The sequence below is a fragment of the Arachis ipaensis genome, chromosome B4 (genome assembly GCF_059453495.1).
Source record: "Arachis ipaensis isolate K30076 ecotype BB chromosome B4, ASM5945349v1, whole genome shotgun sequence".
In the NCBI taxonomy this organism is placed as follows: domain Eukaryota; kingdom Viridiplantae; phylum Streptophyta; class Magnoliopsida; order Fabales; family Fabaceae; genus Arachis; species Arachis ipaensis.
Genome location: NC_142439.1, coordinates 16,508,628 through 16,527,365, shown reverse-complemented (window position 1 = coordinate 16,527,365; position 18,738 = coordinate 16,508,628). Strand labels below are relative to the sequence as shown.

At 31.6% G+C, this 18,738-nt stretch overlaps 3 protein-coding genes across 4 annotated transcripts; 1 reads left to right on the top strand and 2 right to left on the bottom strand.

The window, feature by feature from the left end:
• Positions 1-416: 416 nt before the first annotated feature.
• On the bottom strand, positions 417-1,865 carry LOC107637623 (major allergen Pru ar 1). Its single transcript, XM_016341019.3, has 2 exons — positions 1,620-1,865; positions 417-894 (listed from the first exon to the last, which is right to left on the bottom strand). Exons 1-2 carry the CDS (start codon positions 1,801-1,803, stop codon positions 608-610), a joined length of 471 nt encoding a protein of 156 aa, XP_016196505.1. The 5' UTR covers positions 1,804-1,865; the 3' UTR covers positions 417-607.
• A 2,648-nt stretch (positions 1,866-4,513) lies between these two features.
• LOC107639017 (melanoma-associated antigen G1-like protein) lies at positions 4,514-7,914 on the top strand. 2 transcript variants are annotated; one of them, XM_016342425.3, is made up of 6 exons: positions 4,514-4,792; positions 4,866-5,112; positions 6,057-6,209; positions 6,406-6,511; positions 6,637-6,751; positions 7,526-7,914. In XM_016342425.3, the coding sequence occupies exons 1-6, from the start codon at positions 4,745-4,747 to the stop codon at positions 7,550-7,552; spliced, it is 696 nt and encodes a 231-aa protein (XP_016197911.1). In that variant the 5' UTR covers positions 4,514-4,744; the 3' UTR covers positions 7,553-7,914. The 2 variants fall into 2 exon arrangements, with proteins under 2 accessions (XP_016197911.1, XP_088339657.1); XM_088483531.1 differs by lacking the exon at positions 7,526-7,914 and having other exon boundaries at positions 4,584-4,792; positions 6,637-6,881.
• A 250-nt stretch (positions 7,915-8,164) lies between these two features.
• On the bottom strand, positions 8,165-10,108 carry LOC107639018 (nodulin-13-like). The gene is made up of 2 exons (XM_016342426.3): positions 9,843-10,108; positions 8,165-8,667 (listed from the first exon to the last, which is right to left on the bottom strand). Exons 1-2 carry the CDS (start codon positions 10,024-10,026, stop codon positions 8,384-8,386), a joined length of 468 nt encoding a protein of 155 aa, XP_016197912.1. The 5' UTR covers positions 10,027-10,108; the 3' UTR covers positions 8,165-8,383.
• Between the last annotated feature and the right edge of the window lie 8,630 nt (positions 10,109-18,738).

The window sequence follows — 18,738 nt, the reverse complement described above, 5'->3', positions numbered from 1 at the left end:
TAAAAAAACTGAAGAGAATACATTTTCCAACAATAAAGTGCAATTTTATTGGATTCAGCGCTCTAGTCTTGTGCCAAGTGTAACAAGTTGATTTCTTCAATTTTTAGTTTGACAATTTCTAGAAAATGTTCTTTCAGATTTTCCTGTCACTAATGCGTATCCCAAAATTCTTTTCTCTAAGAACACAATTGTGTGTTCCCGCATCATATTAATTATGCTCATAATCGAATATCCCTTAATGTTGCTTATGAATTTGTTTAGTTTTTTAGCCTACAATTATTACTTAATTATTCTTTTAAAATGGACAACCTTTTTACATAAACCTATAATTCAGTAATTTTACGTTGAATATGTAATTATCATGTGAAATGTTTATACAGCACAAATTTCAGAGTCAAACACCAGAGTCAAAATAATCACACAGAAAACTTTTATTCTTAGCAATATCATTTTTACATATGGCTTCATAATAATTTATAGACTAAACCGATAGGAAATCCATCACGCACGAAATATATAATGAAAATTATATTTGTATATCACGATTTAGTATATGATTAAATATTTATTTCTCTTATGATCGCCAAATATATGACTTGAGTATAATTCAAGCATATGCCTCGGGGTTAGCAACAAGATAGGCTTCAACAACCTTAAAGACAGCCAAAGATTCCTCTTTAGAAGCCTTGATATCTTCCTCTTTGATCTCAACACCTTGTTTGGGATAAAACTTGCTCACACTCTTGGACTTGCAACCACCTTCAGGAGTAGGCTCAAATTTTATGTCATGTGACACTGATTCAGCCTTGTCCCCCTCAATCACACTATAGCTGTATGTGAGATTCTCTTTGTCTATTGCATCAATTCTATGCTTCAAGTGTTTGGTTTCAGAACCTGCATTCATCAAGTGATCGCTACACCATATAATTCTTGAATCAAACGTTTATTATTATTATTAGGCCAAATTAAAAGAGTCCAGTTATATATTAGTAATAATAACATTATTTGATCATTTAAAACCAATAATAATGATGTCGCATTAAAGTGAAAACGGTCTTTATGTGAAGTTGATAATTAAGAGTCTTTAGAAGATAATTTAGTCAAATCAACTAATGATTCTTAGCTTAGTTATCAATTTTAGAGAAATTAAAACTTTAAAATGATTTGTGGACTACTACTGATTCTATTATTCTATATGTGTACATATTTTATTTCATTTTAATATTATTAAAATTAGACAATTATTTCGATATTTTTGAAAACTAAAAAGTAAACTATTATTTTTTATGTATTATTGCATAATAGAATTATTCTGCATACTTTTAACATATGAGATAGTTATATATTTAACCAATTTAACACACAGCTAAATTTTTAATAAAAATAAATTTTTAGAATACGCATTAAATATATTTTAATTTTTTTAAATCAAACAATATTTTAGATTAATATAAAAAGAAAAAGTATATATTTATTATACAAATAACATTTCTGACGAGATAATTTTTGAGATTTTTAAATTTTAAATATTCAATCCCAAGGATAAATCGGATGATGTCAATGTTAATATATATATATATATATATATATATATATATATATATATAAAATAAACTAGCCTTGAACAATGGTTAACTCCTGAATAGATCCTGGACCACCATCGCCCTGAACAAGTTGAATGTTCTTAATAGCCTGAGGCATGAGCTTGGGAATGAGATTCTGAGCATCAATGATCAAAGCCTTGAACATTCTCTTTGCTTCCACACTGCCAGTCACCTCATCACTAATTGTCAGAGGATCCATCTTCTTCCTTAATTAAGATAATTAATAACTCTCTTAATCTAATTAAAATAGTGTGATAGATGATCGAGAAGATGACATAGAAACAACAAAGGTGGAGTCATGTATTTATAGATGGTAGCTAAGAGCACATGATATTGTTCATTATTATTTTGGTGTTCATCATGGTACCTTTCAACCACTTAGATTGCCTGAATTATGAAGGGTGCATGTCCCATAATTATTACCAGCATATGGTAGGTGTTCATTTTTTATATGGCGGGATAAAAATAAAATTAGATAGAAGACTTTTAACATAAAAAATTAAAATTATTATTCGACCAAAGAATCTGTATTTTAGCGACGTTTTGACCGTCAATAATATAATATTTTATAGTAACGTGTATATATTAGATTTAAAAATGAAATTTAAAACACGATATTTAAATAATTTTTTGGTTATTTCCGGTATTTTTGGTCCGACAAATTTATCGTAAATTAAAATTCTATTTAAAAATTTGTTATTGGCCAATAAATTACATAAGATAAAATTCGAATCCCTAATACCAGAAACGGATTCAGGAATTTTAATATAAAGGGCCGAATTTTAGATAAATTTTTTAATTATTTTTTAATATATTTTTTATTCCATAAAAACAATTTAAACATAAAATATAGTTATTGAACTAGTTTTTTAAAAAATTTATATATAAATTAAAAAGATTATAATTTTTTTTCATAATTTTATTTTTAGCATAACAGCTATATAAAAGAAATATAACATTATCAATAGTACATTATGAAATTATAAAATATCAATAATTTATAGCGGATTTAGTTAAAAAATTATCACATATCTTATTTATTAAAATTAATTCTTTCAAAAAATTTAAAAAATTTATAAACAAATTATAAACTATTAATGATGTGAAAGATACAATACCTTTATATATAGAATATCTTTATAAATTTTTTCTTTTAACAACGTAAATTTAAAAGAAAAATGAATATCTTTTTATAAAAAAAGAACATCTAAAATACACAATGTGATTACCAAAATATAACTATAGAAGTTATTATTAATATTTTATATAATAATATAAATATTAAATATGTTAATATTAAAAACAAATAATTTTTTTTAAAAAATAGATATAGAAATAATTATATAAAAACTAATTTGAAAAATACAAAGAATTGAGAGTATGATATTAAATTGGTTAAGTAAAAAATATTAGTAAGTTAAATTATTGAGACATAAATCCATTATATAGTGAAAATAATACATATAAAATTACTAAATTATATAATATTTTTTATTTCTGTAAACACATATCTCATATATAAATATAGTCTCTTAAAATTTTGGAGGGCCAAATTTACCACTCGTCTCCTTTTAGATATGTCTCTTCCTAACACTTACTTAAATAGATTAACAAATTAATCACTAGATCAACTAAAATTAATTATTTAAAAAATTTGAATAACTACCATAGATTGTATAGTTATTTAATAAACTAATTAATTAAAAAATTTGTCCTTTTAATTTCTCCCCAAAAAATGCTCAAACTTAAGGAATTTTCTTTTATGACTTTAACTTATTTATATCCACCGACTCACCGCTATTATAAGTATATATGAATATTGTGCAAAAACTTTAAATGAAGATGCTGTATTTCTATGTGACTATAATAAAGTTGAAAATTTATTTGTTGGTGCAATAATTCATCCTCCACCACTACTATGGATTATCTATTCTTGACATAAACCAGGGATTGAAACTTTTATTAGCATGACCATTTTAATGAGGATCTGTACGCATGCAAAAATAGGAGTTGAAACTTAGTCCTATTTAATTTAATGGCCGAAATATGTGGTTGAGGTTGCCATTATTATTTTTTAACTGCATTCTTGTGTCCATCAGGGAATCTTCTTAATAACTTGGATCGGAAAAGCCTAGGAATGCTTCTACCTCTGTATGTGAATTGTGAAGAATGATGCTATCATTATCATCATATGATTCGGATGTGGAAATGCTTAATACATATAATACAGATAAAATAGAACTTATAAAATGGACACAAATTAAGGCAAAAACAAATAATGTGTGTAATATTATGAACAAAATACTCTTATTAGGGATACTTTTTCGGCATGTATGTTTATGTAATATAATTTTAAAAAATACTTTATTTTTTAAAATAAAATTAAAAATAATTTTAATAATTAAAAACACTTTTTAAAAATTTATCCAAATATAAAATAATTTTTATTTTTTTAAAATAAAAATAAGTTTTTATTTTCAAAAGTCAATCTAAATTAATTCTAAATAATGTTAATTAGTCAATTATTAATAAAATTTACTAATTTTAAATTAAACAAATTAAAATAAATTACTTGTATTAAAAGAATTTCTACTAACATAAATTTACACTTAAAAACAAAACTTTAAAGTTTAAACCATACAAAAAACACGGTATCTCCCAAGTCAACAGGTCAAAGACTAATCTGTCGTGGATTTAAACTTTATTTAAGGATTGTCGCTAGCCAATGAATTGCTGCATATATAAGGCGGAATTCCAACCCCACACTTGCTTAAACTGACAAGACCAACTCAAGTTGGTTACCATACAAATTTTTTAATTGTAACAAATGAAAAAAAGAAAGAAAAAAGCGCCATGAAAATTGGGTTGAGCCTGATGTATTTGCCTCAAAATTGAGTGAAGCCCAACCCATTATTTATTTTAGGAAATTATTTTTCTCTTGAATTTTTTTCTGAAAATTTTCCTTCATGAATCATCACTACCGCTGCTTTGTGCTTTCCCTCCAAGCTCCAACCTTCAACTTTCAAGGATATACGTCAACGACGTCGCTTCATACAAAACCCTAATAGTGACCGTTAAAGACGCTGCTGCCGTGAGGAGCGAGGAAGAGGAGGAGTAAGGTGCTTCACTCCGCCGTCAGAATGGCAGATCCCGCCAATGACTTCTCTCAATTCGGCATTTCCGTCATGGTAGGTACCTTTGCCATTTTTTTTCGATTCATTAGCAGAAGAACAAATTGAGCGGTGTTGTGGTGTTTTTCAGGAAAAGGACAAGCTTGTAGGAGAAGTAGTGCGGTTCATGCTTTTCAAAACTCATCAGAACTCTGGTTGCCCTGTTAAGAGGGAAGAACTCACTCAACTCGTGACCAAGACCTACCATCAGCGTAACCTTCCAGCTTACGTCATCAATGAGGCCAAAAACAAGCTTTCTTCTATCTTTGGCTATGAAATGAGGGAGCTTCAGAGAATCCTCCCTTCCTCCAAGTCCAATGCACGCTTCTCCCAATCAAGTTAGCCTTCTCATTTTTAGAATCTTACTTAGCATAGTTCTGTTTTGATTGTGTTCTTTGCATGGCGAAGGAGTTCAAGGAATTCTTTTTCTTTTTAATAAAAGAGCAATTTTGTAAAGGGGTTTGTTTGCTTTGCAGAAGAAAAAATATCGGGAAAAAGTATTATTTAGGGTCTAGAATTTAAAACAAACAAAATAATTTTTAAAAAAAATTTGGTTGATGTTGGATGAAAAAAGTTGGTCTAGCATCACTTTTTGCAGAATTGAGTTGAGCCATGCCCTAGATGGTACCTTGCTAAAATTGAGCTCAGCTTTTTAACAAAGGAGCCTACTTCTAAAGCTCAAGCTGTCTCACTTTAGGTCGGGTTTGTTTGTATTGAGAACCATGATGGGACATTGAAATGGGGTTGAATTGATTGTATAATGATTCATGGTATGTTGTATCACTTGTGTTTCTTGATTCTGGAAATCTTTTGTGCCAACAAACTGTGTCTTTCGTTATTTTTTTATGGGTTTGCTGTGGATCTGAATTTGTCATCAGAGTTTAATTCTTTGGTGTGTCGTTGAGATCAGTTCACAAACAGTTGCTACCACCATGATTAGTAAGCCTTACTTGATTTACAACTTTTCTAGTAATTGATCTTTATCATCATCCGTGTACTCTTGATTATCTTTAACCAGTTGCTGCCGCCATATTCTATGTATATTGTATAAAGAATACTTTGGACGACTGAATTCTCATGTATTTTTAATTAGCAGTGCATAGGGTAGAGCCTAGAGAATGTGTGGTGCATATAGATACAAAGAAAGTAATTCTTTATCTCTTTCTTTTTTATAATTGTTGTGATCATTGTGTATTTCTAGAGTGTTCTGAGTTCTGTGTTTTATGTGCTTTTAGCCTTTGTGCTTCCCTCTAATTGTTGTTGTGTGACTGCTTTCTTTCAGATGTTGCGGATTCAAAATCATATATTCTTGTTAGTCAACTTGAGCCTCAAGTATATGAAAAATATGTTGTAGATGTGAATGCTGCACATCTTTCTGGTTTCACTTTTGTCATAATTAGTATTGTTTATCTTGCTGGTGGAAAAATTACAGAAGGTATGTTAGCAGATTTGTTATCATTGTGCTCAAATTAAATATCTATACATATGCATGTGGTAACTTATGGAATTCACTGTGCCTAAAATCTGAAGGTTTTTCTCTTCAAGCTTTTATTGTTGTTGGCTTAGAATTTACCATTGTAACTCTACTTATGTCTTAACATTATCGGGTTCCCTTGTTGAGAATATTGCAGAAGTTTTATGGAGCCAAATGAGAAGGATGGGTTTGAGTGAAGACGAAGGAAAACATCCTGTACTTGGAAACATTAAGCAAACATTGGAACTGCTTGTTCTGCAAAGGTTAGAACAATTTACCATGTGGGTTTAAATTAAAAGATCTGTTGCATTTTATGGCACCTCTAATCCTACTAAAAAACAACAAAGTAATGCCTAATTGTCCTTTTTTTTTTATTAAATTGGGATAGGTATTTACAGAAGGACAAAGTGAATGGTCCTGAAGGCACTACTATTTATTACGAGCTTGCTGAGAGAGCTTTGGATGAACCAATTAACAAGAAGATCAAGGAATATGTAGCTCAGGTAGTGTTATGGAAATCAAATATGCAAGTTTTGTGGTTATGTCTTGTAGGTCCTTAAGGAACTTATAGGTCCTTGAGGAAAATAAAGTACCAAGTAAGTTTAGAAAAAAATTGTGACAGACTTAATAAGTCATCGATGAAAAAAATAACAAAATAAGTTCTTGAAGAATTGAAATATTGGACTTGTTGGTCTCTGAAAAATTGCAATATTGGACATGATTCATCTGTCTGTCAAGAGTCTATAAGTCTACTGTTGTAATTTTTCAACGACTTGGTATTTTTTTTTATCAGTACTTGTAAGTCTATAACAAAATTTTCTCAGAAACTTACTTGGTACTTTATTTTTCTTAAGAAACTGTAAGTTCATTGCAAAATTCTTCAGAGATTTATTTGTCTTATTACTCTCAAATTTGATATAAATCATCAAATGTTTTATGACTTTCCTTTTGCGTAGTTCTGGCTTAGTATCAGTGCATGCTTGCTATTTATATTATTATTGTTGCATTGTTGCTGAACATAGTTGTCAACCTCGAGAAGACAACTAAATCAAATAGAAACACTGTTGTTTTAATGTGTTTCACTAAAAGTTTACTAAAAAAATTGTGGATTGCCTGATATGTGAATAGAGTACAGATGATGATGCAAATGTTTGATTTAGTTAAAGAAAACCTGGTGAATAATATCAGCTAATGTTTCGAAATGTCAAATATCTTGTTGATTTTGAATACGCTTGTTCTTGCAACTATGCTTCACTGAAAACATGACGCTATTGCAGATAGTCAAGAAGGACAATATTTCATAGGGTTCTGTGAGAGTTGTTCGCTCTTCCAGCGCCTCCATTGAGTTATATGCATTGAAGGAATCTCGGTTTACATTTTGCCTCAGCAAACTCTGCTGAATGAATGTATGTATGCATGGTAGTAAAAATGCTTTACTTTTTGGGGTAAATAGTAAAATGCTTTTACTTGCTAAATGCACCATGCTCTTTTGGGTAAATAGTAGGTTTTCAGTAGTTAGTTACAATTTAGGGGTGAAAATTTCATTACTCTGCATGATATTTGGCTTAGTTTGACAAGGGGCAAACTGATAATTTTGCGTGACCTAAAAGAAAATGACAGAATGCAACATACTACTAGTAGGTTTATTTAATTAAGTTTGTAAATATCTCCATTCTTTTGTGCATTATTTATTTATCAAAGATTTATATTTTTAATTTCATGATTGTGTGTAGCTTGTTGGTATATGGCGTGGTCTTAAAATGTGATATTTTTTTATTTCTTAATCTAAAAAGAAATTAATTTCAAACTTCTTTTTTCATTTCTTTTTTTTTATTTATTTTCCAAAATATGAAACATTATCCTAAAAATAAATGAATTTGACAAGTTCATAGAAGATCAAACCCAACAAGGTCACATGCAACAATTGCTGTTTCCCATTTTTTTATATGAATAACGTGAACTCATTCAAACACCTCTCATAACAAGAAATGCAATAATACAAAGGCAACAATATTGAGAAATAGAATCATAGCTCATACTGATCCCTCAAATTATTGGCAGGTAAGTAAAAATAAAGAAAGCAACATTGTTGATAGTAACTGAAAAGACTAATTAAGGGACCTTAATTAAGTTAATTATTTGTAGTCAGGATTAGCCAAGAGATAAGCCTCAACAGCCTTGGTGAAGGCAGCAGATTTTTCCTTTCCAACATTGAGAAACTCCTCAGTCAATTGTTCATCGCCTTTGGTATAATATTTGTTTATGGACTTAATAATGCATCCTCCATCAGCACTTGGCACCAATTTGTACTCATTTGAGATCTTCTCCAAGTTCTCTGGCAACACTGTCCCTTCAATTATGCTGTAGTGGTACACAAAGTTCTCTGCATCAAGTGCATCTACCTTGTGCTTCACATACCCTACATTCATTCAATGTTACATGCACACTAGCTAGTGGTTGTTGCATATACTACTTAAAATACTATTCTATGGTTCGAGGTAATTAAGACTTGGTAAATAACTTTAAGGATGCATCAATTTATTTATTTATTTAAAGTACCAATCAATGTAATGCTCAAAATATTCTTAATTCGGTATTATCAGGCACGGACTCGCATAGGGAAATGGGGGGCACTTGGCCCCATTGACATTTCAATTTTTTTTTTGTTATATTATACCTATATTAATGTTTTTGTTATAAATTTTAAATGATCTACTATAAATAAACTGAACTTATTTACTCAATTTTAAATTTATTTTTTATTTTTCTAGCATTTTGATTATTGATGTTATTTAAACTTAGTCTTCTTCTATTCTTAAATCTTAATCTTTACTCTTTATTCTCTTAAACCCTCTTTTTAGTTTCTTTTCAAATTATTATTAATATTGAAGTGAAAAGAAAACAAAATAGTAAGACACCAAATCCCCCATTATTTATTAATTTTATATTTTTAACTTTTTTATTTCTTATTTAGTAGTTATTTTTTCTTTATTAAAAGATAAATTGTAAATTTTCTATGTTTTTTATATATAACTTTTTATGACTCTATGTATCTTCTAATTTCATTATTCTTCTTTTTGATATTTTCAATTACAAATTTTAATTTAATCAATTATAGTTTAGGTATTAATCTAATTTTTTATTCTTTTCATGACTTTATATATTTTATTTTATTCTCAATTTATTACTCTTTATTATTTATTTTTTTTATCTTTCGTTCTAATTTATGTAATTATATTGCATATAAATTTTTCGAATGGAAGATGATTGAATAATTGTTTAGTTACATATATAAAAAGAGAGACATTCAATTAAGTTAATGATAAAGCAAATATTTAACATTTTTAAATTATGAAAACAAGAAGAAAAGTACTTTTAAGATTTGAAGAAAAGAAAATTAATGACTAATATAATTTTTTTTGTATTTGAATAACTAATGTGTACTTTTATTTTTTTATTATAGATTAATATATCTTTTAACAATAATACGGATTATTTTTGTCTTTAACATAAATTTTTTGGATTTATCAATAATATTATATTATATATTTCTCATTTGACTTGAATATGACATAAAATTAGATTAAAAAATACCCTCAACAAGAGTGAGCTTCTTGATGGATCCAGAGCCTCCATCACCTTCAATGGTTTCAGCACTCTGAATGAAACCTGGTAGAGCTTTCGGCCACACATTGCTATAGTCCAAGACTATGGCTTTGAATAGTTTTGCAGCCCCTACTGGAGAACATTGCTTACTTTCGGAGGTGAAAATTCCCATGATATTTTTATTTTGGAAGTTAGCTTCTAAGAAGATTTAAAACACTAAGTAAGAATTTGTTATTTTTTGCTTTGAAAGTGATGCATGAAGGATTGAGTATATGTCAATATTTATAAGGGTTTTAAGGTCTCCCAATAAATAGTCAACTCAACATTTGGTCAAACTATCTGAATTCATACGAAACTTAATGGGAAACACAGAGAGAATGAGAGAGAGAGTTAGAGAGAGAGAGTGGGTAGAAAATACAGAGAGAGTTAGAATTAGGAATCAGATCAAGAATCCTTGAGTTTGGAATAAAAAAGAGTATCGGTGGTTAGAGAATGAGTCGTTTTCAATTTTTTTGGATAATCTCCCAGAAAACATTTCGATGAGAGAACTGTTTCAGTTGTTCAGTTGGATTGGACGCATAAATGATATATATCTATCACGTAAGCAAAAAAATTGTAATTTGTACATTTTTACGTTTATATAATACACTACAAAGGGAGGGGCATTGAAGCCTATAACAGAAATGAATCGTATGAAATTGAGAAGTAAGGTTGTGTTTGTCGGAGAAGAAAAATACAGGAGAATGTAGATGCGAAGAACACGAAGAAGTTACAGTCAAGAGGTGGCAATCGAAATGAAATGGTACGTCAGCCGCAACGAGAACGAGAGGAAGCCCAGAAATCCCCAGCTGCTCTCAAGATGTGAGAAAGGATTAAAAGGACCAAGATCCACATGAAAATGGGTGGGCGAAGAAGTTAGAAGTGGCTGTAGCGAAAGAAAATTGGTACTGTCTGCAAAAAAAGTCTAATAGGTGGAAGACGACGGCTATTGATTTTAGGTCCTTAAAGGATATGGTTGCGAAGAACTTGCCTCAAGTTATTCAAGTACGTGAAATGGGAGCGTATAAAACTCTTTTGACTTTTGACAGTCTATTAAATGCTGAAGAGATATATATGTTCAAAATGAACAGCCTACTACAGATATTTCATAGTGTTTGGAGGTGAAACGAGTAGGAAAAAAGTGAATATTGAAGAGTGTGGTTAGAATACTTTGGAGTTCTGTTACATGCTTGGTCAGTGGATACATTTAAGAAGATACAGGGTCAATGGGGGGAAGTGTTTGGGTGTAATAAAGCAACGGAATCGTGTATATCATTCAGTGTCGGCCGTGTACTTATTGATACGTGTGTCATGGATGTGATCAACGAATGGGTCCATATCATAATAGGCACCAGTGGCTTCAACGTATTGGTAAAAGAGGTGGGACGGAAAGTATATGGCTTGCAATGTGACTTGGAAAACGTGGTTGATGATGTTGTAAGATGCAATTTTTGTAAAGACGAAACGACAAGGGTATGTGATGATGTAGCTATAGGGTCGAAAGGGCTAACAAATTAGATAGCTTATGGAGACCTAGCAGCGACAGTACTTACGGAGGTATTACGGGAGGAGGTTGAAGATGATGATAGATTAGTAAATTCAGAATCAATTTTGAATGAGTGGAGTTATGACCATTCAAGGCTCCATCAAAGAAAAATGATAACGTATCAGTCAATTTACGGTGGTATTGAAGGTTTGGCAGATTTTGTGGGATATGAAGAGAGTAATGAAGTGGATTCTAAGCTTACTATTCCGTGGAGCTATAATTGTAATCATAATGGGCTGGTAAAGGAGGTAAAAAAGATATTAGTAATATAGTTATTATTCGGGCCCCAAATGAAAATAAATATAGCAAGGGTGATTTAGGCCAAGATGGCCCAAGCTCTTTAACAATTGAGAAGGGCGTTGCTGCTTGCTGTATTGGCTGGGTCCGCGGATTCCGGGTCGGGTTGGTATGGTTATGGAGTCAGGAACCAGGACACACGATGCTTTAATGTTGCCAAGGAACCCTCGTGAATTTGGGAGCGTTGGCGACGATTTTGGGGAGGAAGGAATGTGCATTGGATGTTGCCGGCTAGTGAACTCCGACGGGGATGAGTCGCGGCATCAGTTGGGCAGTGTAGTGGGCACTGGCTTGACGGAGGTTGACCGTGACTCCCGCGCTAGAGAAGGACGACTTGAGAACAGAGGTGAAGCCAACTCGCAGCGAACTTTGGTCCAGGGAGAAGTGCCACGATGCTTCATTGAGGCACGAGGGAAAGACGTTACTGACGGTGTTCGGGAGGTTGGGAGAGGGAGCTACATCGTGTTGGAGGGTGATTGTAGATCTGGAAAACAGAATAAATGGGTTGATGGGGCTAAGATGTTGGTTGTGGGGTTACAAGTGGAAGATAATGCCAACGTTGGGGCTAACGACGAATACGATGATGGAGCTAATTCTGAAACCAATGGTGGAGCTAATGAAGAGTTAGATAATATAGGCCTGGAAACCAGTTTGTTTGATGACAAAAGTCTAATAGTTCAGAACGACGGAGAGGGTTATGGTGACAGAGAGAAGCATTTGCAGGAAGAAGGTTATGCCAATGATGATGACATTTGTGGTAAGGAGCATTCAAAATCGGATGAGGAACTAATGGAAAACAAAAGGACTTGGGAGTTAGTTAAGGAATCAGGAGCAATGCTATATAATGAAGAAGATGACATTGTGGCTATTCTTCAAGAACAGAATGAAGAAATTGCTTAGAAAAGAAGATTGGCAAAAACGGAAGGCTAAACAAGATGGAGCAGGCCCAAAACTCACAAAAAGGTATGTAATAATGTCTTAAAATGATTTTTAGTTCATGGAATGTTAAGGGATTAAGGGGTGATGGAAATTGTAGGATGGTGAAGGACCTCAGGAGAAAGCACAGGTTGAATTTGTTAAGCCTAGTTGAGACTAAAAAGCAGATAGTGACAAGATTTGATGTGTTGAAAATTTGGGAAAATGGTGCAGGATGGGAGTATATGGGGTCTGATGGTACATCTAGTGGGCTGTTATTAATATGGGATGATGTATGATTTAAAATGAGAAATTGTTATCAAGGTGAGAGATGGTTGTGTGTTGAAGGGGTGTCAGAGAATAATATTAATTGTGCTTTTTTCTTGGTTTACGGTGCGCATACTCGAGATAGAAACTTGTTATGGGGGAGGAGTTGAGTTACGTAGTTGGTTTGTGTCAGGGTCCCTGTTGTTTCTTGGGGGGACTTTAATGAGATTGTATAGGTGGAAGAAAGGCAAGGCACTGATAGCTTACTTTTGTTAGTGGAAGATTTCAAGAATTGGATAAACGACATGGGTTTGGTGAACTTGCCGATTACTGACCGAAAGTTTACATGGTTCAGAGGACGCTCCTATAGCCGTATTGATAGAGCTCTAGTAATCTTGGAATGGCTTGAGAAGTTTCAGGAGACTCGCTTGAGAGGTGGTCCACGGGGTCTGTCATATCGCTGTCCTATCATAGTGGAAGATAATTGACTAAGGGACGGGTCGAAGCCGTTCTGAAGTCTAGAATTGTGGTTTACACATGAAGAATTTCTAAGATTGGTTAAGGAGGAATGGATAGAGTTAGGAGAGGTACAATTCACCGATAAATTGAAGACTTTGACGGTTCCTCTGAGAAGATAGCATAGAGACAATTTTAGTGACATGTATAAGAAAATTACGAAGTTTGAGGAAGAGATTAAGAAGATAGATGACATAGTGAGTAATGGGGATTATGATGGAATGGTGGAAGCAAAAAGGCGGGCGCTAGTTGTATGCTGTGAGAAATAGTATGTGAGGAAAGAACTACATTGGAAGCAAATATCGAGGTCTAGGCATGCGAGACACATGGATAGAAACACGAGATACTTCCATAACTTAGCTTCGGCGAGAAGGAAGAATAATAGGATCGATACTACGGTTTTTAATGGAAGATTGATAAATAATCAAGCTAGAATTAAGATTACCATTAGGGAGTTTTATAGGGATTTATATCATCAAGAGAAGTCTCCTATGGTGGGTTTTAGAGATGGTCTGGTGAAAATGATAAGTGAGGAGGATGCTTTGGCTCTAGAGATGCTATCGTCATCTGAGGAGGTTAAAGAGACAGTATGGTATTGTGAATCATCCAAGGTCTTAGGTAGTGATGCTACAACATGAACTTCATTAAAAAGTGTTGGGATGAAATTGGTGTTGGATTCACCGCAACGGTACTGGACTTCTTCCAATCTTCCAAGTTACCGGCAGATGCTAATGTCACTTGGGTGGCATTGGCTCCCAAGTTTACTGAGACTAAGAAAATCAAAGACCTTCGTCCGATTAGCATGGTAGGGTGTGTGTATAAGGTAATATCGAAGATGCTGGTTAGGAGAATGCGAGCAGTTATGCCAGGGCTAGTAGGCGAGACGCAGAGTCCTTTTGTTAAGGGTTGGAAGATACATGATGGGCCCTTATTGCGTGCGAAATGGTCTAGTGGATCAAATTGAGGAAGAAGCAAGAGGCAATAATAAAGTTATACTTCCAGAAAGCATATGATAGAGTCAAGTGGAGTTTTGTGGACCTTGTGCTTCAAAAGATGGAGTTTGGACAAAGATGGAGGGGATAGGTTATGGAGTGTGTCAGTACGTGTTCTATGTCAGTGTTGATAAACGGCTCGCTTTCTAAGCCGTTCAAGATGGAAATGGGCTTGCGACAAGGTGATCTACTGTCTCCATTCTTGTTTATTCTTGTTGTTGATGTCCTACATGGGATGATTGGAGAGATTGTTAGAAATGGTCGCATATCTCCGTTGTTGGTTGGGAGAGATCATATTTAGTTGTCGCTTCTTCAGTTTGCAGATGATACTATTTTATTCTATCCACCCGAGGAAGAGACCATCAAGAATTACAGGAAGCCGCTTCGTTGCTTTGAACTGATGTCAGGTTTAAGTATTAATTTTGATAAATCAAGCCTGATTTCTATTAACTGTGACGAGCAATGGGTACAATATATGTGTAGTGTGCTGGGTGGTAAGAAAGCGACTCTTCCAGTTAAATATTTGGGTATCTCGCTAGGAGCAAATTCGAGGTTGGTTAAGACTTGGAAGCCTATAATAAACAAAGTGGAGGAAAAGCTTAGCCTCTGGAAAGCCAAGACTCTCAATAAAGCCAGTAAGTTAGTGGTTATCAAATCTGTGTTAAATAGCCTTCTGGTTTATTATTTGAGCTTATATAAGATGGCAAAGAGTGTCGCAGAAAAACTGATTTCTTTGCAGAGAAGATTTCTATGGAGTAAGGAGGATGGGAGGACTAGTATGGCTTTGGTTAAGGGAAGTGGTTGAGGCTCTTAAAAGGTTAGGCAAGTTGGGAGTTGGGGATGCTATGATTCTCAACACAACTTTTCTGTTTAAGTCGTGGTAGTGTTTTTCTAAGGAAGAGTGTCCGTTGTAGAAGAAGGTGTTTTACTCATGTAATAACCTGAATCCAAATGAACTTCTGTCCACCCAAGAACTACCTGCCAGGGGGTCCGTGGAAGGATATTTGTCAGTTACAATTTATAAATCAACAAGTTAGACAGAAGTTGATTACTGAATTGTCTATGGAGGTTGGTGATGGAAGAGGAACTAGATTCTGGGAGGATGTTTGGCTTGTTGGAGGTTCTTTGAAAGATCATTTTCCAAGACTCTTCTCAGTTTCAAACCAAAGAGGATTGGTAATAGGGGATTGTGGATTTTGGGATGAGTTTGAGTGGATTTGGAATTTCCAATGGAGGCGAGATCTGTTCCGATGGGAGTTGGATCTAGTGAACCAACTATACGATACTTTAAGGCTGGTCAAACTTGCATATAGTAGAGAGGATAGAGTTGTGTGTGTGAAAATATGATAAACAAGGTATTTTTTTACTAACTCATTTGTGCAGATGTTGCAACCGGAATTAGTCCCGGAGGATGTAACAAGCTAAAGCTTTACTAGGTCAATATGGAAAAGACTAGTGCCATCAAGAGTAAAGTTGTTTGTCTGATTTGTATTGACTGGCAGAGCCAGTACGAAGGAGAGACTGAGTCGGTTTAGGATTATTAACCAACAAGATATTTTATGTGTTTTATGTAATGAATGTGTTGAAAATGGTCACCACTTGTTTTTCGACTGTAGTTTTTCTTGGCGGGTATGGTGTGCATGGCTATCATATGTGGGTAGACAATGGTCTTATCCGGGTACGTTGAAGAAACATTTCCTAAGTTGGATTGAGATATCAAAGAGGAAGGAGGAATGTAAGAGATGAATGGTGTGTTTTTGTACGATCATCTGGAACATATAGTTGGAAAGAAACAGAAAGATTTTTCAGAATAAAGAAAAAAGGGTTGAGGAGATAATTAATATGTCCTTTCTGAACTATAAGGAGTGGTTAGGTGTAGACCCCTTTTATTGTTGATGGCTATATTAGAAATAACAAGGGAATATTTTTTTTGTTCGCGTGCTTTTTTTGTTTTCTATTTATTTGCTTTGTCTATTTTTATCTGTACTATTGTCTTCTGTGCTCTATTTATTGTGTTGAATTTTTCTCTAAAAAAAAAAAACTTAATAAAAAGACTTACTAGCACTATCGTATTTAAAACTATCAGATATTAATATTAATAAGGGTTAACCACAAAAAATACCTCCGAATTATTCAAACGCTGACAGAAATGCACCTGAATTTTACTATCGACAAAAATACTTTTAAATAATTTTAAAATATAACAAAAATACCCAACGGTAAATATATATTTTCAAAAAATAATTTAGAGATTGAATTTTGATGTGATTTTTTACAAAAATAATTAAAAAATGAGATATTATTATTTTTAAATTTTGATAATTTTTTTCTAAATATATATTTTTTTTGTGATTTTTTAAAAGTATTATTAGTTGTTAACAAAAAAATTACAAAAAAAATATATACATAACGAAAAATCACCAAATTTTAAGGATACTAATATCTCATTTTCTTAATCATAATTACAAAAAATTGTATCAAAATTCAATCTCTAATATATTTTTTGAGAAATACATATTTAATGTTAGATAATCTTGCAAAAAAACTAACATTAAATATGTATTTCTCAAAATATATATTAGAGATTGAATTTTGATGTAATTTTTTGCAAGCATAATTAAAAAAATGAGATATTATTATTCTTAAAATTTGGTAATTTTTTGTTAAGTATATATTATTTTGTAATTTTTTAAAAGTATTATTGGTTGTTAACAAAAATAATTATAGAAAAATTATATACTTAACAAAAAATCACTAATTTTTATGTATAATAATATATTATTTTTATAATCATACTTGCAAAAAATTGCATCAAAATTCAATCTCTAAGGTATTTTTTGAAAATATATATTTACTGTTGGGTATTGTTGTTGTGTTTTTAAATTATTTGAAGGCATTTTTGTCGATAGTAAAATTCAGATGTATTTTTGTCCGCGTTTGAATAATTCGGAGGCGTTTTTGGTGGTTAACCCTAATAAATATCAGTTTTAATTAATTTAAAGAAGTCATCTACTAAGTTAGTTAAATTATTCAAAGAAAAGAAATTTAGCTAAGTGATAATAGGGTAAGTGAATCCGGATTTTTAAAATTTAGGAACTTTTTTAAATTAATTATATTATTTATATATTAAAATCAATTAATAAAATTAATTATTAATATAAAATATATATTAAATATAATATATACATAAAAAATAAACTAAATAGTATAATATTTGTACATAAATATATAATTATTAATTTTGGTAACTAATTTTTATTTTTAAATAAAAGTTTTAACGTTTCACCCTAGTAATAATAGCTTCGTAAGAAAAAGCAAAGGGTTTAGAAGAAATCGGTTTAGGTTACAACTATTCGTTCACGGAACAAATTTTCTCACAAGATTAATAGTGTAATCAAAATAAAAAATATTAGTTGTATATTAAAATTAATTATTAATGTATTATATATAAATATATGTGTAATTTAATTTATTTTTAATATATATTTTATATTAGTGATTAATTTTGGTGTAATATATTTTTTTTTACTAAAATTAAAAGGACTTAAATTTGCAATGTCTTAAATAAGTATAAAAAATTATGTAATTTGAACTATAACTTATTGACGTTTACATATACAGTATGATTGAATCTAAATAAACAATAATCATAAAAACGACGAATAGAACAGATCATAAATTCGTAATAATCACATGTGGAAGCAAGACTTTGGGGGTGGTCTAAGGTCCATGATCTACTGGACCGAAAAATCAATCGGCCATATATTCAACTCTGGTAGACCAGTTATACTTTTTTTTCCTTTCCTTTACGTTTAGTTTTGTATTAAGCGATGAACATAAGTTAAAAAATTCTATATACCAACCATGGGAAGATTAACCTTAACCTATATATTATCCAATAGGAGTATTTATGGGTCGGATAAAATCGAATTTGTCCTAATTTAGATCCGACTCTAAATATAGACTGGATCTATTTTTTAAATCCTAATTCGATTCTAGACTTAATGAAACTTAAACATTTTCAGGGCACAACTATACCAAATCTAAACTGAGTGAAAACTGAATTTTTAAAACTTTAACAATAATTTATAAAATAATAAACTTATAATTAATATGACATAATATTAAAATAAATTTAAAATATATATACATTTTTTAGGAGTCAAACCATGCACACCCCTATCCAATAATATTGTTAGGTTATTTTATCATACAATATGTGTCTACATTTCAAATATTATTTTTATATAAAAGTTATCTTGTTTATTTATTGATATATATTATTTATATTTCTTTACTAAAATGATGAACT